The 23,967-nt window shown below is 39.6% G+C and overlaps 1 protein-coding gene across 1 annotated transcript in view; it reads left to right on the top strand.

Annotated features, from left to right (window-relative positions):
• cdkal1 (CDK5 regulatory subunit associated protein 1-like 1) overlaps nucleotides 1-23,967 on the top strand; it is a 472,612-nt gene that overhangs the window by 128,656 nt on the left and 319,989 nt on the right. Inside the window, exon 5 of the mRNA XM_067400691.1 lies at nucleotides 21,400-21,496. Within this exon, the coding sequence (XP_067256792.1) occupies nucleotides 21,400-21,496 (97 nt within the window). The remainder of the gene's footprint in view (nucleotides 1-21,399; nucleotides 21,497-23,967) is intronic.

Here is a 23,967-nt window from a genome sequence, read left to right as displayed (position 1 = left end):
GTCAGGGTCCGGTGCTCTTGAGGCTCGATGGAGTAAAATAATTGCAGGTTCAGATAATAGTCTTATGTAAAAAGTAATTTCACTCTGAGTCTTGTTTAGAAAAGTTTATGAATCATCAAATACAATGGCTTCGGTTTAATAACAAGATACAGAAATAAAAAATTACAAAGAACATAAAAGCGAGTAAAGTCTTCAACCGGGGTGTGGCAATCTTTTGTTGTACAACTTCCAATATATAGTCTAATCACGTCCTCCTTCCTGACTTAAAAACATTTCCTTGTTTGTTAGAGTACAAGATACAGAGGTCATCTACGGGTTACACCAGTGCAGCACGTCTTAAAGGATTAGTTCACTTTTAAATAAACTTTTGCTGATAATTTACTCACCCCCATGTCATCCAAGATGTCCATGTCTTTCTTTCTTCAGTCGAAAAGAAATTAAGGTTTTTGATGTAAACATTCTAGGATTTTTCTCCATATCATTAATTTCAATGGGCACCAAACGGTTGAAGGTCCAAATGGCAGCTTCAGTGCAGCTTCAAAGGGCTTTAAACGACAACAGACGACGGATAAGGGTCTTATCTAGCGAAACGATCGGTCATTTAAAAAAAAAAAAAAAAAAAAAAAAAAAAGTTTGTTTTATAAGCACAAATGCTGGCTTTGCTCTTTTCTCCGATGCGTGTTCGTGACGTCACGTAATACGCAATTACGTTGAAAAGGTCATGGTTGACGTAGGTGTAGCAACCACAGTTTCATTCGCTCAGGATTGTGTATAGGAAATCTATGAAAAGTCACAAATTTCTGTCCTGACAAAAATTTTCTTTTAGGCTTTCTAATATTAAAACACCCAGGATAGTTTAAAATATTCTAACTGACCGCCAGAGTGAGTTTTTTTTCTTTAAAGTGACCCTTATTTTAGAACGTTTAGAACGTAGCCACAATAACACTGTATGAGAGATGGATCACTATTATTTTGTTTTTCCTTTTTTGCTTAAAATATTCGCAAACTTGCTTACATGTCTTCAACTATATGATATTGCGATTCTCAAATATGTGTGAGTGCATTTTGTCGTTTAAAAACCTTTATAACTGATCTTTATCTTGATCTATAATGCGAGATGGGCGCCGCCATCTTAGTTTGCACTGCATTTCACAACGAGTTCTGTCAGTCTGATTTACAGCAGGTGCATACATCAGTTTCTCCTGAAATATATGCAAGTAAGTAGCCGGTGAACTGGAAGAATAAGAGAGTAAACTTTATAGTTACTTAGACCCATTATGTGTGTCTGATATGAATAAATGTCGGCAAATTATATTTTAATTCACTGTTTATTGATGCTTCCACTGACGTCTGATATCAATGTGTATTTTATAAACTCCAAATGTATTGTTTAATGGTGCTTATGCGTATTTAAATGTCTGAAACCTTAAAAGAAACATTATGTGGCTGAAAACGCTGCATAGCTGTGATGACAAGAGAGCGCGCGTCCGTCTCGCAGCCAGAGCGCGAAAGCACAGTTTGGTTTGAATCTAGCAGTTATGTGACGTAGCTGAACATTCTAAATCCCATATGTGAAACCGTACGCCCAGGGGCACAGAATTAAACATCCCATATGTGGGAACGTACCACTCAAAGGGTTAAACAATAAACTGACACAAAGACATTTGAATATGTGTATACGATCCTCCTTCCGCACATTTTTAATGTAAACACTGACTCGATACTTCCGCCTACGTCAACCGTGACCTTTTCAATGTAATTGCGTATTACGTGACGTCACGAGCGTGCATCGGAGAAAAGAGCTAGGCCAGCATTTGTGCTTATAAAACTTAAACTTTTTTTTTTTTTTTTTTATGACCAATCGTTTCGCTAGATAAGACCCTTATTCATCGTCTGGTGTCGTTTAAAGCCCTTTGAAGCTGCACTGAAGCTTACATTTGGACCTTCAACCGTTTGGTGCCCATTGAAATGAATGATATGGAGAAAAATCCTAGAATGTTTACATCAAAAACCTTAATTTATTTTCGACTGAAGAAAGACAGACATGGACATCTTAGATGACATAGGGGTGAGTAAATTATCAGCAAAAGTTTATTTAAAAGTGGAGTAATCCTTTAACACATTTTCTAACTTAAACTCAACGACTTTCATATTAAACATTCTAGTTCTGCAAAGAGGCATATAGCTTGTATTAAAAATACACATTTCGATTAACTTGTGGTAAAAAACATACATTAGCCTTGCATTAGTTCTTCTTAATACTTCCCCTTTCTGCAACTAAAGCATACACTGTCGTTAGCTCTGCTTATCACTTCTAAGAAAAATAAGAAACTGTAGAAGAAACATACATATTGGCCATTCTAAATGTTGACCTCTTTGGCCTTTAACTATAATACTCAGACTCAACCGGAGCTGAAGCTTTAATATTCAAAGCCTCAACCTCGTTTGTAATCTGTTTCAAGTCACACATAAAGGTATTCAACATACATGATTGTTTAATAAGCATGATCAATCTCAAATTAATTATTTGCTGTTGTCTCAATTTAAGCATTTCCTTGGCCTTCGGATCCATCTTCATTCCTTCCACTCTCGTGGTGGTTCTTCTCTTCCTCCTCTTGTTCCTTCTTGATTTCATCTTGTTCTTTTTGCAAACCTTGAGTAATCAGATTGACCATATCAACTCTAGGTTTCTCCTGATGAATTAGTTCATTTGGTAGGAAATTTTCAGTACAGTTCATATTTGTTAGAGCAGTTTCCACAACAAAACTCTAAATTAATGTTTTGCTATAAATAAAAATCAGTTTCACTACTGTCTCCATTAAATTAATTTATTTTTCCACCCTCAGTATTAGCTGTTACAGTATTACAGTATAATTGAAAGCCATTATTTTTAACTTTTTATAGGCTTTAAAATTATACATATATTACATTTAGATTAATCCTTATTAAAACTACAGATGTTGTTCAGTCAAGAGCAGTGAGTGATTTTCTTTTTTTCTTTTGTTCTTTGATTAACATTGACAGACTGCAGCAGGTATATTAGGTTGCTGCCACTTTAAGACTGCACATGATGTGGATCTGACATGCATCCGCTTTTTTCATGCAACTCTCTTAATGTAAGTCAGTGTTGTAGTCGAGACTAGCTCATTCGAGTCAGAGTCAAGACTGAGACCAGAGAGGGTTGAGTCCGGGTCGAGACCGAGACCAGAGAGGTTGGAGTCTAAGACAAGTTCAAGTTCACATAAGGTTGGGTCTGAGACAAGACCTAAAGAAATCTTCAAGAATATGTAAATGTTTGGTGGAAACAATAAAATTGGCACCATACTCAATATATACCAAGGCATGTAAACTGTTTTTTATTTACTTGTGATATTGGTTTAAAAAATATTATCAGTTAAGGGTAAAAAGGCCACATAGTAGGTGGTGTAAAGGTAATTAAAAGGGTAAAAAATTCTATTTTGAATAAATGCTGTTATTTTTAACATTTTTAAACCAAATAATCCTGGAAAAAAGGATCACAGCATGTTATAAAAAATATTACGCAGCACAACCGTTTCCACTATCCAAATTTGAAAATTAATCAGCATATTAGAAGGATTGCTGAATGATCTCATGTGACACTGAAGACTGGAGTAATGATGCTGAAAATTCAGCTTTGCATCACAGAAATAAATTATATTTTAAAGTATATTCAAATAGAAAAACATTTTAAAATGCAATAATATTTTTTAAAAATATATTGCTGTTTTTGATTCGATAAATGTAGGCTTGATGAGCATAAGACTAATTGCATAATGCCACATAAGCTTTTATATATATATATATTATTATGTACATAATAGGCCTGTAGGTGGCACTTTGGCTTCATTAACTATGATAGTTTCATCAAATAGTAAACAGTGTATCAACACTAAATGAATTGAACACTACTTACAGTACCATGTGACTTTTGGGTTTGTAGTCAGTTAACATCCATTAACATGATGCGTGATTTCTCCTCTCCCTCTGAACGAAGTCCAATCTGATAGTTCTCAGAAAATTAACTGTAACTTAATGAATACTAATCACAGAAAAATTACACTTATGTCTAAAAAAAACGTTAAGATGTCAGGTTTTAAATCATGTAAGTCAAATTGAAAACAAACCTTCTGTGTTTATGTAATCTGTATGAAAAGAGAGCCATGTCAGAAGTCCGTGATTCAGCTCATTATCCGCTAATGCGGCCACGCCCACGGAGCCAGCGCTATTCAGACGCAAATTCAGAGGCAATACATGCAGTCATCGTCTCAATCGTGTATTTATTGTCTTGAAAAGTGTTTATATGAATGTAAAAGTCAAGGTTAACGAGCTCTAGAAGACATGCAGTTAGTTCCTGTTTTCTTTTCTTCTACAGATTAATTTAGATGAGTTTTTTTTTTCTTTATCGCCCTCCGGCTGCAGTATGAATTGGAAACTCCATTCATGGAATAGCCTCTTCTTCTTTTAGATGAATTTGTGGACTAAAAATGCACAGAGAGTGCCTTCCGACTTCAAGTATGAATTGAAAACACCAGCGCTCATAGTAATGACAATGAATATTAAAGGGCACCTATTATGCCCCTTTTTAGAAGATGTAATATTGGTCTTGGGTGTCCCCAGAATGTATTTGTGAAGTTTCAGCACAAAATACCCCACAGTTAATTTATTATAACCATTTGAAAATGTCATTTTTGGGGCCTGTTTTAAAAAGAGCTGTTTTGGTGTGTACCACCTTAAATATAAATGAGCTGCATATCCCCGCCCTGCCTTTGGATGAGGGCATAACTTGCATACCTATGGCAATAAACAGTCGGTAGAAGCAGAATGGCTGAGAATGAGAGACCCGCTGTTTTGTATGGCATTCAGCCGTACATGTTTGAACCGGAATCAGACCCAGATGATGAAGAGACTCCGGCAGAAGAAACACAATTGAGAATGGAGCAGGACGTCTCTGAATGGTTATTTGATACATTTATGTACTTACAGAGTTTTAATCGCGTCCCCTTTGCAATTATGGATGTGCAACACACACACACACACACACACACACACACACACACTGTGATAACGTTCGCGCAATTTTTTGAAACTACAAACACATACTGTGATAACGTTTGCTAAGTACGTTAGATACACACTATATAGACATTCTACGACGACAACAACAACTTTAGATGCATTTGTTATTGAATTGGCTGACATCGACTGAAATGACTATTTGCTCAAAAAACATTAAATACACTTACTTATTCTGGAGGTGACGTTGGATCGCGAACAGTAGGCAACGATCCACACTTGAGGATTAACTTTGAAGCAAGACCTGCTTTGAATTGACCCTCATTCTCAAAACAGTCCGTCAAAAATGATTTGCGCAAACATAAACATATTTTGGAATTTTGAGTGGCGCCTTTCTTTCGTAAATAAAATCCATCCACTGCGTTTTCAGTGGCTCTGATGTCAGAAGTAAGTGAAAACTACTATGTTCATTATTACATCCCACAACAGAACACTTATGTTTCTTAGGAGACATTACCGGCTGTCGCTGAAACAATGGAGGATGGTTGACAGATCACCGACGGCGGGGTGTTTTATGGTCAACCACCATTTAAAAGTGAATTTTGCATAATAGCTGCCCTTTAAATAAATATAACTCCTCTGTATAGAAAATTGACAAGCATATGAGAATCCAATATTTCTCCAAATGTGCATGCTTTTAAACTAAAAGCCTATATTCAGACTCTTTGCATCACAGAATATATATATGTATATGTATATATATGTATGTATATGTTTATTTATTTAGCTATATAGCATATCTAACAGTTCCATAATATATATATATATATATATATATATATATATATATATATATATATATATATATATATATATATATATATATATATATATATATATATATATATATAATGCTATTTTCTTCAAATGCTATTGAGCTTCAAAATGATGACACATTTTGTGTATGAGCCCAAGATGCACCGATATATCGGCCAATAATTGGTATTGGCACATAAAAGCAAATTTTATATCGGTTGATAGTTTAAAAACAGCCGATAATCAGGGTCAATATATCCTGTTAATCAATGATGTTCAGTATTAAAATGTAATTATTAATTATATTGAAATTATCATTAATTTAAAGAATGTATAAAAGGTAGAACCCCCAAACTATCAATATCATTATTGGTATTGGCAGATATCACTCTGAATAATCGGCTATCGGTAGAGAAATTTAGTATCGATGCCTCTCTAATAATATTAAAAAAAATCTAAAAGGACTGCATTATAGGTGACACTTAGATGAACACTTTACAGTTGGTTTTATGACTAAGTCATTCTCTTCAAATTCTATTGAAGTTAGAAACGTGTATACCAATGTCGTATGTAACTTTGAGACGGTCCCTACATTTGCGAATATTGAATGTCCAGTGTCAAACCAACTTTGTCCCGGTGTATCAGATTCAGGCAGCTGTAAAACAGTGAGAGATCTTGTAGCAGGCGCGACGCTAGTAGGAGCCACGAGACGCACTCCATTATGGACAAAAAGAGCAAATAAAATATAAGTTAAGATGACAAATAGTGCAATCCTGCTCTCATTTATCTATCTGTTTGCGCTCATGTGTCAATCAGAGTGTCTGGTAGCTGTAAAACAGTCAGAGATCTTGTGGCAGGCGCAACGCTAAAGCCCCTGGTATACTTCACTTTCCGCGCCTGGACCATTAGCTGTCAACATTGAACACTGAAAATAAGGGAGATTTCCCGGAATCCATCCACAACATAAGGGATTTTTTTTTACACGATTATTACGTTGGCATGGGGGACAGGAGGTCAGGACCCCCGCAGTTTTGAAAAGACAGAAATCGACAGAAATGCGCTCTCGAACGGAGAAACACGCGATCTCCAAACCATCGATCAAAGCGTGGTAATGTTTTAGGACAGGTCGATGGTATATAATCATGCCCGAACGTTAGCTTTTGTCAGTCAAGCCAAACCGCCCATTCAGAAACCGAGAAATTTGAAGGCTGATCTCTCAGGTTGATGCGCAAGCTGGCTTGACTGAAGTTTTCGTGAGGATTTATAGTTTATGGACTGTTTTGATTTCGGTAAATACATCTAGAAAGGTAAAAGCTTTGATGGCATCTATAAAAGAGAGATCTGAAAGCGAAATGAAAGTGATATTGCCTCTTCCAGTGAGGAGGAAAGAAACTCCATGAGCGCGGAAAGACGCGTTTGGCGCATGCATACGTGCATTGCCCGAGGTCAAGTGCAAGCCACTTCACAGACACAGATAGTTGCGTGTTCTGAGTTAACACAATCAGAGCGTAAAAATACGGGATATTTTACGGGAAAATACTAAAAAGGGAAGACAGCGGGAAAAGAGCTAAAATATGTGAGAAACCCGGAAAAAACGGGAGGGTTGACAGCTATGGCCTGGACGCATCGCTCGCACAGTCATGTCCGCTAAACTTTCAAAGTATACTACACCATGGATGCTCTACCAGACATCGGAGGGCAACACTGAGTCGTGTCATCAACGGGACATTCGCTGGACATGATCTGAGAAGAAAAGTAGTGCATCTTTTCCCATATTTTTACTTATCTCCCTCCATGAATTTGCCGCCCTAAACACGTCTTTGTACTCTTTCAAACATGAATTGTACACATGTGGGTACTTTCTAATCTCCACGCTCGTCAGGTTCACTATCCATTGTCATGTTTTTTTCTTTTATCAAGCGTGTTGTTTTTAAACCGGTCTTTTCACACTCTTCTTCGCTGGCTGAACTCTGTGCTCAATACTGTGCGTATTACCACCTAGTGGATTCTTCTATACTGCTTGCGCATGTGCTGTTGCACGTGGACTGTCCACGCGGTCTCGAAATTTGGGCTGCAAGCGGACAGGGTGTGTGGCCGGCCACGAGCCCTACACGGTGCACGAATGCGGACTGCCGAAGTATACCTGGCGCTTAAGCTGTGGCAGGCGCAATGCTAGTAGGAGCCACGAGACGCGCTCCATTATGGGCAAAAAGAGCGAATAAAATATAAGTTTAGATGACAAATAGTGCAATCCTGCTCTTATTTATCTATCCGTTAGCTTGCATGCATCAATCAGAGTGTCTGGTAGCTATAAGCAGTGAGAGATCTTGAGGCAGGCACGACACTAGTATGAGCCTTGAGATGTGCTCCATTATGGACAAAAAGCAAATAAAATATAAGTTAAGATGACAAATAGAGCAATTCTGCTAGATACAGGGGATATGCGCTGCTTTTACATATTGTGTAAGATCACGAGGCGGGCACGTATATCCGTGGCAGGTCGAGCGGCAGCTGCCCCTAGCAGTGACGGGTCGAGCGGCAGCTCCACCTGCCACGCAAAGATTTTACTCCTACTGCCAGGTAGATCACTACAGGATTAAAAGAGGTTGAACATTTTTTTTTTCCAAATAGCCAGAAACAACAAATGATGCTAGGGTTTGCGTGTCAGGCAGGACAGTATATGTCTAGGAGATGATTTTTGATATATTCTATAACAATGCACAATCACAGTGAGAAATGTAGCAGTGCGTTGATTTGACAGTCTCTTCATAGGAAGATTACAAACGGGCGAAAGCCAATTGACACGCAACAATTCTCTGCTGTTATTTTGGAGGCTCAACTCTTTTTACAAACAACATTTTGTAATGTTGTTTTTACAATCTCTGATGATATCTTTCGCACAGCATCCGCCAGCAGCCATGGGTGCACCGATGTGGTTATTTTTATAGATTTAAAATACAAGTACATTAAACAAGCACATCAAATTCACGTATTTTGACACTGTAGGTTTTGCATAATTACTTTACTACAGAGCAAACAAAGGCTGCCCATCTCGCTCATTGACAACAAACTGATCCTTCCATTCTTAAATTCTTCTTACCTTTGCTACGACTTAGCAGGAAATTGCCTACATACATCACTCGCCCATGCATGTCTTGTCATATCCGTATATAAAGAATGTATGTAATAATAAACACATGTATGGTGTGAATGTTTAATGAGCAGTAGTACAATCATGCTGCTGTCGAACAGTTTCTGTTTGGGCAAACCTGGTTAAGATTGCCATCTGTTTATAACTGCTAATGCTGCAAGAGTTTCAGTTTGTGCTTGTTAAAAGTGAAAGTGTCTCAGTTTTGCCTAAATCTCAGTAGCAGTTTTTCTTGCAGCATGTATGGCTGTTTTTGTCATTAGTGTGTTTCAGTACATAACACAATCCTTCATAAGAGAACTGAGTCACCCAACCATCTCACACTTGTGTGTTTTTACAGCTTGATCTGTGACTCATTGGTATGGATGTGTGAACCTGTCTGTCTAGCAGCATCTGGTCCTTTACGGAACAAATAGTCCCAAACACGCTTACGTTTCTTAGTCAAGGACACATAGCGCTTGCTGTTCTGAACAGCACTTTTTGCACAGTTGCTTGAGGACTGATGCATCACCTGAATATTTCATGTCTGTTCTTGTTGTTTTTATCTGAGAGAAATTTGAAAGACCTGTTTTTCAGCCCTGGTCTTGCATAATTAATTTGCGTTACAGACTGGTACAGTATATGTTCCTGCTGCCATCTAAGGAACAGCTTCTCTTTTTAGACAGCTGCTGTTCAGTCATTAAATGCACTTTTTTTCTTTGTCTTTCTCTCTTGCTACTGAAGTCCAGTCAGATGTCATCAGTGTTATGAGCTTCAGTTCTGTGTCTTACATTGTTGTTTATTTTATTTTATTTTTTTGCATTTTTCTATCGAACACTTCTAGTACTTGCATCTGCATTCCAAAAGTTATGACAACTGTCCAACAGCACTGTATTACTGGAAATAATGTTTGCAAAATTTTAGTTTCTAAATATGAACATTTTGCTTATATGCGGAAATCGCATAAACTGGGTAAACCCAGCCTGATCTGCCAGCGATTTAATTTCGCCCGGCAACTCAGTCTGGAAAGTACATTAATTTCAGCTGCTTCTGTTACACTTTTGCGCAAACCAATCACAGACTGGCTTATCCACCTTGCTCTCTATTGGGGGTATAACACGATGATGATAGAGAAGCAACGGCAAGCACGACCCTCAATCCAATTCCTTTTAACCTCTCGACGATGCTGAATGACTTCTTTAGTTTAGCAAACAAATCGTTCGAGTGGGTGTAAATACCACTCACTTTCATGTTTTTTTGTTTTGTTTTGCGCAACCTGCAAAAATCGCTACGGCCCAGTCTCAGCCTTGCTGATATTCAGCACTTCAACATGCTTTCTTGTGTGATTAAGTCATTCACAAATGTTTTTTATTTTATTTATTTATTTATTTATTTTTTTTTTTTTATGATAGCTTACACTTTTAACATAAATGGAGATGTGAAACAGTTTTATTTTAACCACTGACACCTTCCTGTCTAGCTCAACTAGCAGTGTCTGCTGAGTGCATGAGCTTCCCAACAGCCTTGGGCTCAGTCTCAGTCTGAGCTGTTGTCGTGACACCGGAAGGGACAGGCCTGTCACAGCAGTGGTCTGGGCCATTTTTGCCACATCAGAGCTGTAGATCTACTCTGAGCGTAAGCATACTCCAGTGACCTGTGCTCCAGTGGATGTCCAGAGATATCCGGTGGAGATCTCCTGAAACCCGTTCAGTTCTGCAGGGCTCCATACATTCTGGAGAAACGTGATTGACTCGAACACAGCCATACGAGCGTGAGTTTGTTTCGTGCAGCTTCCATATTGAACCCGATAAACAATGGGACTGTTGCTAAGGACAATGTTTGTCACTATACCACAAACATATCTTATGATACTATACCAGCTCAAGTATCACAATACTGTACAGTAAGGCTGGGCAATTTTTTTCGATGAATTCAAATTTAATGTTTTGCCTCGATTTTTTTTTTTTTTTTTAAATCGCTATTTTAAATCAAAATGTTAGCAGACATTACAATTAGATATGTTAACAATACAGCAATAATAACTGTTAAGAGAAGAAAACGATCCGACCACATGATGGCATGCCTGATTAACCACTCTAGTGTGACGCTCTTTGAAAGTGGAACACATCACTAGTCTAAGTGGCTAGTGATGAAAGGTTCTGTTATTTTTTGTTTTTACAAAGCATTTGCTGTTAATAATAGCCTATTACTGGTGTTATTTATTGCTATTACCTTTTGGTTAAGAAATATTTAGCATTTTTATTTTATTTTTTTATTATTTTATATTATTTCTAGGTATATAGGATATGTTTAAGATAAGTTTGTAAAACATTTGCCTTCATATTTTATGCATATTTTCTGCAAAGATATTTAACAAATAAGTCATTTGTTTTACATTTACACCATGGTGATCACTTCAGGTGTGGTGTACTTGGGAGTAGAAGAGAATGTCACTTGGATCATATTGTAGTTGAGTTTTTAAGTTGGTTAGTTAAACATAAAAAAAAAAAAAAAAAAAAAATCGAACTGCAGAAGTAACATAGAAGCTGCAAGTGTCACACAGATGTATTTACACTGACAGTTTCATGCTGCTCAGAGGTGGTATTAATACATAAATAAGGTTTTGATATTATTTTAAAATAAAATTATGAATTTAGAAATAAGAAATGTTGGAACAAATGAAATAGTATACCTACTTTTGAATTGGAAACTAAAACCACCAGTAGGTGGTGGCAAGTCTTTGATTTATTTACTGAATCATTAATTCAACCGATTCGTTCAAAACGGCTGATTCATTCAGGAACAAAACAAGTGACTGTTTTTATGAATGGCTCATTGAATTGAAATGTCCAAATCATTCAAAACCTAAATTATTTCCAGAAAGATACACCACTGTGTGTTGCTTGAAGCTCAATAATTCTGCTTTAAAACTATTTTTTATTGGTAAAATAGAGCTAAAACAATGTCCAATATATAAGTTTATATGAACTTTTTGTTTGAGCTTTTGTATAAAAATCAATCACTTTGGCTATTGTGCAAATTTTCAGAAAAACAGCACTCTTGCTCAGTTTAAAAATAACTCATAATCAGGGATGGGCAATATTTATGATACATGTATTTCAAATGCAAAATAGTAATTGTAATTTTGTATTTGAGGGTTGATGAACATGGCTGTGTATTTTGTATCAAAATGCTTTAGTATTTTGTATTTTTGTGTAGTTTTAAAATATTGTAAAATACTTTGTAAGAAGTCTACATGATGACGTCATAAAAATGTGGCCTCTGATTGGTGCTTACTCAGTAGTTTGCCCAGACTTGAGTTCATATGTTAGGTTTGGTGTTCATTTTAGTAGCTTAAGCTAAACGGTTTACCAATTTACATAATGTTCTTAAACTATTATACCGAGCAGCAGCCCCCTATATTTATGATTAACAATCAAATGATTAATTAGTTAGAAACTAGTTGCTGTGAATACAGATGCCATCAGTTGTCTTCATATGAATGACTTGTTTGTCATTGAGTCAGTGTTGCTGATGCAAAGTAGGTCCTTCTTTACCAAACATCAAGTAACTAAATTAGGATACAATTATGAGTCATCCACAAACTGTTAAACATTAAACTGTTAGTTACTTTAAAACTAACCATCATCTGGGAGCTCACAGGGATATGTGAATATTTGATCTGTTAAAGCCACAATATGTAAATTTTCACCACTAGAGGTCGATTACTCAGTCCCTTATCCTTTATTTTGTGGAATCATGGGATGTGTTGTCTTTACGTCTACAGCCAGTGGAAAAGAATCAGGACGGGACTCGGTCAGACATCATGTTTATGTATGAGAGTATTAAAGGATTAGTCCACTTTCAAATTAAAATGTCCTGATAATTTACTCACCCCCATGTCATCCAAGATGTCTATGTCCTCCTTTCTTCAGTCGAAAAGAATTAAAGGTTTTTGATGAAAACATTCCAGGATTATTCTCCTTATAGTGGACCTCAGTGGACTCCAAACGGTTGAAGGTCAAAATTACAGTTTCAGTGCAGCTTCAAAGGGCTTTTAATGATACCAGACAAGGAATAAGGGTCTTATCTAGCAAAATGATCGGCTATTTTCTTAAAAAACAAAAAAAAACAAATGTATATGATTTATAAACACAAATGATCGCCTGGCAAGTGCTTCGCCATTCCGCCATCTGTATTCTTCAAAAAGCATTGTATGTCCTATGCCTTCCCTATTCATCTTACGGAACGGGCGCAGCCCCAGTCTTTTAAATTGAGTAAATTATCAGGAAAATTTTATTTGAAAGTGGACTAATCCTTTAATGTTACTGTAGTATGAATCAGAGCTGGGCTGAGTGATGTTGAAGTTGAACAAGACTGCTGGAGTGATTGCTAATGAGAGACGAACGTGACACGTCTCGAGAGCAGCAGAACTTTTATTATGCCACAGTTGCCGCTTCCGCGTTTTTTCGGTCTAGCGTATGTGGGGTAACGCAGCGCTGTTTATCATATTAGATACATTAGAGTTGACAGTTGTTATAATGCTACTCTGCATTTGCTCGCCGGCTTCTATGAGACACTTGTTGCACACTGCAGTAAGCTAGATCGATATTAGTCATGGTAAAACATGGTACTCATGGTAAATCAAGAAAACGGGAAGCTATATAGCATGCTTAGTTTTCTGTCGATGAATGAATCCAAACAGTTCCTCATCTGTCTGATAAAACATATAATATATTACATATAATATATTTTATTAGACAGATGAGGAATATAATGCGTCTTTGGTGTTTCTGTGGTTTCTACAAAATAAAACCAGAATCCGAGGGTAATGCTGGTATGATGTCATTGATAGGCGACGCACGGGCACAGCCCGTGTCCTGGTTAAAATTGCTTATTTCTTTGGATTTAAACATTCTTGGAAACATTTGGGATCATGTAAGTACACAAGTCAACAGAATATATTGTTCTAGGGGTTTTTGGTATTGTGTCTTTAACTGGTTTGCATATGTCAGATTTATTGCATGATTTAGGGGGAGAAAAGCTATCAAACATTGATTACTTAACTGAGTCAGTGTAATGGTGAAGGGATAGAATAGGCCAATTGATGGAAGGTTTGCAATGAAATTTCATGCTATTTAAAGTGTTTTTTTAAAGTATTTTTAAAATACAAAAATACAGTAGTTTATTTTGATACATGGTGTGGCTGCTGTAATTTGTATTTCATTTTGATACACTTACAATTAGGGTATTTGGTATTTTATTTTAAAATACATTTTAATTTATTTTTGCTCAACCCTGCTCATAATGGATCGTTTTTTGCCCCCATAAAATTTCCGACTGTGATTAGAGTTGAATGAAATTGCATTTGTCATTGCAAAGATGGTTCTAGAAACTAAACATTAGATTTGTTCAAATGAGCAAAGGACAACTGTGTGTGAATACATTCTTATATAAATAATGTTGAATAGTTATGTTTGAGGTGCTAATTTTTAAACTTTTCAGTCTCTTGTAATGTTTTTTGCAGATATGTGTTCAAATTAACATTTAAAATAAACATTTTAAACTGCTGCACATACATTACTTATGGTACTACTGTAATGATGATACAGCAGTTTAAAAAGTGTTACTACCATTTACTACTCCCGATACTACTTTAGTACCAGTAAACCATGCAATACTATGAACCATTACTTCAAATTAAAATATCCTTTTACTCTTTCAAGGAGTCTTCAGTTTACTTCTCAATTTATGGTTGATGAACAAACTACAAATCGTCTCAGGTTACGTATGTAACAATGGTTCCCTGAGAACAGGGAACGAGACTCTGCGCTGACTGCGCTATGGGGAACGTCCTCCGTGACCCGTGCTCGAAATGCCAAAAATCACCACACTCCAATCCTATTGGCCGGTGACAGCCTATCACGTCAAACGGCGCGAACCGTGATGTATAAAGGGAGCGCCTGGGGAAACAGCCGACATCTTCTTGTCTTTGAGCGACTTTAGCAGGCATCCCGCAGCATGGCATGAAAGCACAGAGTCTCGTTCCCTGTTCTCAGGGAACCATGGTTACATACGTAACCTGAGACGTTTCCTTTCAAAAGGGAACTCCACTCTGCGCTGACTGCGCTATGGGGAACGATATACCCACGCCGCCATGCTAGAGGAGAATGCCAGTCCAAATGTCTGGACACACATCCGGCAGTTCCAGGGAAAAACCGGGGGCAGAACTCCAAGGCTGTCAGTGACAGCATTCCCTACGGCCAACAGCCCAAGCTGAGCCTAAAAGCCTACCAAGGCTGCTCGAGCATCTGTAACCAACAGCCCGAGAGGGGGTGGTCCCTTTAAGGGAATGTGGCCAAGGAACCAAAGGAACCTCGGCCAGTCTCTCGGGGGGGGGAAATCCATCCCGCTGCCACCAAGGAGGCCTAGCCAGATCCAGCAAAGCTAAATCTGGCCTAGCCAACCTTGTCTGATATACAGAATCTCCAAGCGCAAACTCCAGAGAGGAGAGCAGGAAAGAGCGACTGCGAAAAGGCAGTAAGCAACTCAAACCCACACGCAGAGATGGGCATCCTGAAGAGCGGAACTCGGTTTAACGCTCTGGACCCTCGTATGAGGGGAGTACAACCACTCATCCAAGGATCTACTCAGCCGTTAACAAGGTGCTGAGGAGGCTGTGCGCTAAAAACCCCTGACCCAGGGGAGCACAAACCAGCCTGGGGGCCGGTCTAACGGGAGACTTCATAGAAGTCTACAACCATACCAGCTTAGGGAGCTAAGCACAATTACGCAGTTAACCCCGAGGGGAAGTACAAAGCTCAACCTAACAGACAGACTGTAAGGCGGGCACATAGTCATGGAGGCCGGGAAAAGGGCCTACAACATAACCAGAGTTCACCAGAGAACTAGAACTGAATGCAGACGGCGATAGCCCAGGATGGCCTGTAGGGCCACACCCTATTGTGTATCAAGGTGGAGCAAACACCAAGACATAACAACTGCAAGTGCCCACGAGACAGCCTGTCCAACACAAACCAACGAGCAGTGCGCTCGGTGAAGTACCTTCTACTCTTTAAGCAAGAGGAGTACAACATACGCCATCTTGCGCTAAGGAAAGGCCCCGTGGGCCTATAATCCCAGTAGGCACGTGGCATTAGCTCGTGGCAGTGTTATCAGGGTTCAAGCTAAACAGACTGACTACACAGGAGGTAATAGTCAACCTGAGACCCGGCCAGCCGGCGAAACCATCCCTTTTTGTTTGTCAAAGGTCAGCATGCTCCACAGGAGGCCTTTATGGCCTACCCGTCACACACATCAGCCAGCGGCCACTAAAGTTCTAGGAGCAAAAATAGAACCTGTTAGATAGACAGAAAATATTTTAGCTCGACTAGAGCTAAAGGGAATAAACGCACACTTTACACGATTTTTTTTTTTTTTTTTACTCTCAGTGAGAGGAGTACCAAGCTAAACTCCGACATGCTAGCAAAGGAAGGCCTAAAAGTGCCCTGTAACCTAAAAAGCGCGCGGCGATAGCTAGTGCATTTATACAACACCCAAGGGGGGTGAGACATACTGAAACCCATACAAGCTGTGCCAACATGCTAGGTAAGACATGAAAGGAGGCCTCAACGGGGGCCAACGACTTCCATAAACATCTGGCAACAACAGAGTAACGTATGACTCATCATGGAATGATGCCCGCACACGACCAGCATAGCTGGGCCAACAGGAAGCTATGAGAGGCCTGGAAAGGCCTGCTACTTAAAGAACCATGTGGCACCAGCCCGTGGTCATGACAGGGCCCTAGCTTAAAGGAAGGGCCAGTATAACCTAAAATGATAATTTTAATGGAACTAGCTACACAACCTGAGCCTAGGCATACACATTCCAGCATATGAAGGGGAAATATGGGAAAAAAACGGCCAGCAACTTCCTCAGGAGGCCAGAACTAGGAACTATACAACTGCAGGGGGATAGTCATAACAGGGAGATGTAAACAAACATACACCTAACCTAGTTCTAGCCTAGCCGCTAGCTAAGGACTGTATGTAGACCACGCTACACTCGGGCTACAAATTCCCAAACACACAGAGAAAGCAGCGCGAGCGACAGCATTAGGTGGCCGAAAAACCGGCCAACACATAACTGACAATAGCGAAAGCTAGTTCTAGCTACACACATTATCAGCCGAGAAACTACACCAACGCTAAACAACAAAGCGGCCATAAAGGGCCTGCCTGTAACAGTCAGCCTAACATAGTTATTTGCCCAAATAACCCCTAAAAAACATGAACAGATGACAACTATATGCACGGGAAGCTATACAGGAAAAGCAAGGTCTATATTGAGAATGAAAAATGGACCTGGCTTACCTCCTGCGGCTCGTAGAACGCAGATTCCTCCCCGATTCGTCACACGGAGGGGAAAAACCAAAGTCCCAAAGCCCAAAAGCACTTTCACTATCAAGCCAGGCGGCGGGCCGTCAGGAATATATCCATCATAGGACCACAACATCAGCCCGACTGTAAAGCCCGCAGCATATAGATGTCACAAATGCTACCGGGAGGCGTAGGAAGAGCGAGGGCGAGAAAAAGCCCTCGCGAGAGCGGAGATCGATTACTGGCGCTGCTGGCGCCACTCCTCGATCACCTCCCTCAAATCTTGATTCTTCCTTCTAGCATCTGCGACTTATTCCGAGGAGGAGGCGGCGCACGAGCGGCGACACTTTCCCTCTAGGCCTGCCTCTGAGCCTCGGCTCGAGACGGCCCGGGATCTCCCGGCTGTCTGGGCCCAGAGCTGGATCTGAGCGGGATGCAAGATCTAAACGCCGGGGTGCACGTCTTCGCCTCCCTGATCAAGATCCATAAGCAGATCAGCCTGGTACGCCAGAAGCACCGTCATCGTGTGCAATGCTGCACCAGCCTTACCTGCAGTGGCGTAAGCCCTGCCATTCAAACGTGACGTCACCTTCAACACTTTGGATGGCAGGTTCCAAAACCTTCAGCAACTCCGAAAACGCAGCGCAGGGAGGCCGAGCGGGAGCCGCGGGCTCGCCTGCTTCTCCCGCCTCGGCCTCGCCTGCTTCTCCCGCCTCGGCCTCGCCTGCTTCTCCCGCCTCGGCCATCCTCTGTTCTCCGGGGCTTTGGACCAAGAGAGCACTCACTCCTGAGTCCGAGGATGTTAAAAATAAAACATCGACATCATCCGCCAGAAGCGCGTCCTCGTCAGTCGCTTCAGCTTGAGAAAGATTGACACCCCTCTCAAATTCTTCAGCGAGCTCCACCTGCGAGTCCCATGATTACAATCGCCGCTGAGCCTCAGGTGGCCAGAACCACCAGGCAGTGGTGGTGGCACCTCTCCCCTCGAGAAGAGGGCCAAACGAGAACGGAGCGTTTTCATAGGAAAACGCTCACAGTTAGCACAGGTAGCACCCACATTATATTGGTTCCTGGTTGTTGTGTGAACTAAATGGTGCTCGTTTGGAATATCTGGGAAAGAAAAAACTGGAATGCATTTTTACATGCTAAAAACAAATATTATAAGTGCACCACAGTCCTCTGATAGCAGCTGCCATTTCTGCTGAATATCAACACATCACAAAACACTGAGGATTTTGGTCTTCATAAATGTGCTTGGTCAGTTGTTTCTTGTGAGACACCTCCACCTCTGACATCAAAACAGATACTTTCTTCTGATCATGACCTCTGGATTTCTGTTGATTTTCTGAGCCTTTAGCCCAAAACATTTATTTGTGCATCTCTCCAGCTGAGCTTCCTGTCTCTCTACCAGCACTTCTCAGAGGCGCATCGTCACTGTCACTTCCCATGAGCTCACTTCTGGTTGCTCACTGTCTTTACACTTGCTACTCTCTCACTGTGTACAGTTTGACAGGTGTAACTTGCTGTAAGCTTCACTGTCTTGTGCTGTTGTCCGATATGGATGCGTTTTGGGTTGGCTGCTCTTGAGCTGTACTACCCAATTTCTGCGTGATGACGATTCGTCTGTAGTTTGTGTCTCCAGTGGATGAAAAGACAAAATCAGTATTGCTACTTTATGTAGTATACACCGCTCAGGCATAACATTATGACCACTGACAGGTGAAGTGAATAACACTGTTAGTGGGTGGGATATATTAGGCAGCAAGTGAAGATTTTGTCCTCAAAGTTGATGTGGTAGAAGCAGGAAAAATAAGCGAGTTTGACAAGGGACAAAGTGGTCCAAGGAAGGAACAGTTGTGAACCAGCAACAGGGTCATGGGCGACCAAGGCTCATTGATGCACATGGGGAGCGAAGGCTGGCCCGTGTGGTCAGATCCAACAGACGAGCTACTGTAACTTAGATTGCTCAAGAAGTTAACGCTAGTTCTGATAGAAAGGTGTCAGAATACACATTGCATTGCAGTTTGCGCATGGGGTTCATACCCGCAGACCGGTCAGGGTGCCCATGCTGACCCCTGTTCACGTGAGCATCAGAACTGGACCACGGAGCAATGGAAGAAGGTGGCCTGGTCTGATGAATCATGTTTTCTTTTACATCACATGGATAGCCAGGTGCTGTGCATCGCTTACCTGGAGAACACATGGCACCATGATGCACTATGGGAAGAAGGCAAGCCAGCGGAGGCAGTGTGATACTTTGGGCAGTGTTCTGCTGGGAAACCTTGGGTCCTGCAATCCTTGTGGATATTACTTTGACACCTTCCAAGCAAAAATTGTTCAGGAATGGTTTTAGGAGCACAACAACGGGTTTAAGGTGTTGATTTAGCCTTCAAAATCCCCAGATCTCAATCCAATTGACCCTTTGCCGGGAGTTTGATTGACAAGCAATCTAACCAATCATAATGCCGAATCTGCCATTTTGTCCGACAAAGCAGTCAGGAGTTAGATTAACCTCGGTGGACTTGAACTTGAAAAATGGTGTGTACTGATGTGTTTCTGTGTTTGAAACAACATTCCTTTTCATGTTCATTCATGTTTTTTTGAGAAACATGAATGAACATGAAAAACAGCAGTCCACTAGATAATGTGCACAAACTCTTTCCGAACTCAAGGCCAAAGGAGTATAGGCTACTTTAAAAGGCTGGTGCACTGTGCACGAGATGGAGAGGGACGCGGAAAATGAAGTAAGGCCTATACCCGCACCTTAAGACAACTTTTATTTTCTTTCAAACACAGCACAAAGAAACAACTTTCTAATAAAGCGACCAAACTGCCTGTCAAGTGATAGACGAAACTGAAAATGATTTACAGCCACAATGTACAGAACACCACAGAAATATAGTAGAAGAAAATGAATAAAAACCTTTTGGATCAATAAACAAAAAAAAAAAAAAAACAATCAAAAATTAATTTACAAAATTGAATTAGAAGAGAATATACTTTACTAATAAATAGACATAATAATAATAAAAAAGTCAATCAAGTCACGAGTGCAAAATGCCTAAAGTGCAGGGGAACATAGCTATATTCACAACACAAGCCACAAATAGTTAAATAAGATACCCAGAGTGATCAGTAAACAAATTAAAATGAAATAAATTATTAAAATAATGAAAGTATAGCCAGGATTGTCAGCTTTGTCTTTTTAACTGCAGAGACAAAAAAAAACTAAACTGGAGTGGCAGTCTTCTTAGCTAAACAGTCACAGCATCCAAAAATCAAATTAGAACCAGCTGAAATGTTTTGAAATCACTTGTATCTTAACTGTCTTTCACGCGGTCTGCCTGTGTCCGTTTGAGTCTTTTCAAATAGAACGCTAGTCAGCTTGTTAACGTTGGCTGGCAGAAGTGTGCCACAGTGTTTGTCGTTGTCGAGTGGTAGGACATGAGCTGTTGGCACAACTTGCATTTTCCATTTTTTTGGATAATCTTTTACCATTTCAAAGTGCATCCAGTTCTAGGCTACACTTTGGATTCTCTTATCCCAGACATTGTTAAAGATTTAATCCCTGCTGCCAAGATGCCCTCTATCGGTCACGAATCATTGAAGTGAAACTTAACTCAAAGGGGTGGTTGGATTTATTCACGCACATTAAAAATATTTATTAAAATCTTCTTTCTTTTCACATTTTTATTTAAAGCATTATCCGGTACGTCTATGTAAAATCAGATATTGAGGACCCCCATATCTCGTCTCATAACACCTTTGCGGAGATTCGACTGTGAGATTGGTAGTCGAATCAGGCTCCTATCTTTGAATCATCTACTATTCAGGGGCACCCCTATTGTGGTGCATTATAGGATTGAATGAGTGCGCTCGATAACGTCCAATATGGTTTCGGACACCACTACAAATGGTTGTCCCCTCAAATAGTGCCCTATTTAAGGATATAGGGGGCATTTTGGACACAGCCCTGGAGTAATATGTGCATGTAATCAAACTAATGTTGATTGTGATGTTTGTTTTTGTGTTTTACTTCAGGAAAGCTCAGGAGCAGAATAAGAAGGTGGTTGTAGCAGGATGTGTGCCGCAGGCACAGCCCAGGATGGACTACCTAAAAGACCTGAGCATCATTGGGGTAAACACACCTGCTAGAGATCACCATTTTATCTGAGATAATTTTATCTGAGATCCTTTCACCATTTTATCTGATGTGTTCTAACGTGTTGAAGTTCAATTCATCAAGCCAATGATCATTTCTTTCTGTCCACCTATTCTCTGTGCTGAAGTGATGAATTAGTAGTGCAGTCCAGGAAGTGACCATGTTTTCTCAAGTTTTCAGCCCACATTTGCATTAGTTAAAGCTGTAATCTGTCAACACGTGTGGGCGATGATTGTTTGCTCTTGACTGCACCCTTCTTACCGGAAAAATTACCTTATGCAAATGGACAGCCGTTTTGCATATTATGCCTGGGCTGTTTAGTCTCTCAGGATGTGACCAGGATGTATGTGTGGAGAACTAATCAGTGTGTTATATTTTCTAGAGAATAGAGCTATGGAGCTTTTGGCCATTAACTTACCCAGTTGTTAGTTCTAAGCCACTGGCTTACAGAAGCAGGCGTGTTTATTGAATTTAATTACATTATTTATGGTCTGCTGCTTGACATAGCATGTGGGATTACCAGATTCATGTTTATGATGGAGACAATTCATAATGAATAGCCTGAGCCTAACTTGTCATGTTTTAATAAAACATGGATAAGCAAATAAGCAAACCTAAAAAAAAAAATTTCTTTGGTATAAAGACAGAGGTGAGAAACGTGGGAACTCCATTTCAAATGTGCGTGCATCTGGAGAGATGCATTTCATCCTGATGAGAGATTTTTTTCTTTGTTGAATTATAACTGCGACTCAATCTGCTACCGTTCTCCTCTGCTATTAACCCTCTGGGGTCTGAGGATTTTTGGGGCCATGGAGAAGTTTTGACATGCCCTGACATTTGTGCTTTTTTCAGTTGTTCATAAACATATTAATGGAAAAAGTGTCATTACACTTTATTCAGCATAAACTAGGCTACAATAATATGTGAGGAACATGTATACATGTATGTACATGTTTGTGTTTTTGAAGGAATAACATTTATGCGTGGTTATTAAAAAAACAAAAAAAACTTAAGTCACTGAAATAAGGCCAAAAAATTATATATTAAATCTGTGTTCACAAGACTTCTGGGTATTGGAGGTTGTAGACTAGAGTTTTTTTGCTTCAAAGTGATTCTCAATCAACGAAAAGCGCAGCTTTATGACAAGCGATTGCTAATGAACTCAAGTTGATGAATTATTAAAAAGTCTACTTCATGGCCTTTATATAAAATGTTTTATATGGTTGTAAGAATCTGAAGGATCAGCCTGCAATAGAGAATGAGGAGTTACGTCACAATGTTTTCACTCCGCGTTGCATTTCGGGAAGGCGCCGCCATATTAGCAGGATACGCTATCCATTGCTATGGTAACTTCTTCAGTGAACCCGAGATAAAGCGCAACAGAGAGAGAGCAGATTAATTTAATAAATAAATTTTGCGATACAGTGCAGTTTTATGGGAAGAAATGGAGGAGGAGAAAGTGAAAGGAAAGGGATCTACCGGGAGAGACTACATAACACTGCCAAAGCAGCGTAATTTAGAGAAAATGCTTGACATTAACACCATCGACCCCTGCGATCTACGAAAGACCCAGAAGCACCACTACCTGTCAAACCTGACATCGTCAATTACCTGATTTATATGGTATCAGTGCCTACACAATGCAAGACCCTTTAAATCGTTAGAAGCATATGAAAAATTCTGCTGCGGCTGAAATACAAACCTATAAACTGCGAGAGCTCAGTCATACTTGCACTACACTTTTAATACAGTTCTGATGCTTATTATTGTAAAAATAATAATATTTTCGTCTACCGAGTCATGGTTAGTGGTGTCAAGCAGTTTTTCTAAATAATGCTGCTTGCTAATAACTTAAACTTAAAAATTTGCTTTTAATTGCTTAAAGGGTCTGAACTCTTGCACTGTGCCGCACTGACACCAAAATAATACGGAAAGAAAACCAGATGAGCCCAGAATATGAACGCAACACATTTAATTACACGTGTTTTCCTCCCATAAAGAAAAAGACAGTGCCATTAAAATACCAAACTTAGTAAACGCTATACTAATAAACAGAGGTGGGACAAAGTCATTGTTATGCAAGTCACAAGTAAGTCTCAAGTCTTTGCCCTCGAGTCCCAAGTCGAGTCAAAGATGAGGCAAGTCCCAAGTCGAGTCAAAAGTCAAAGCCAACAAGTCTCAAGTCGAGTCCAAAGTCCTACCATTTTAGTTTCGAGTAATTTCAAGTCCTCTTACCACAGACATAAAATTTATACAAATCATGTATGTCTGTAAGATGTGTATTTATTTAAACCTCTTTTTATACAATGACATTAATCAAATACAGTAAAAAAACAAAATTTTAATTTTCACAAAAAAATAGGGGTGCTAGGGGGGCCATGGCAAGTTGGCATGAAAAGTACAGCAAAACAAAATAATTGAATGAATCAAATAACTAAAGTAAACCA

Source organism: Chanodichthys erythropterus, chromosome 2, assembly GCF_024489055.1.
Source record: "Chanodichthys erythropterus isolate Z2021 chromosome 2, ASM2448905v1, whole genome shotgun sequence".
NCBI lineage: Eukaryota > Metazoa > Chordata > Actinopteri > Cypriniformes > Xenocyprididae > Chanodichthys > Chanodichthys erythropterus.
The sequence above is the reverse complement of the archived record's forward strand: the minus strand, read 5'-3'. Positions and strand labels throughout refer to the sequence as shown.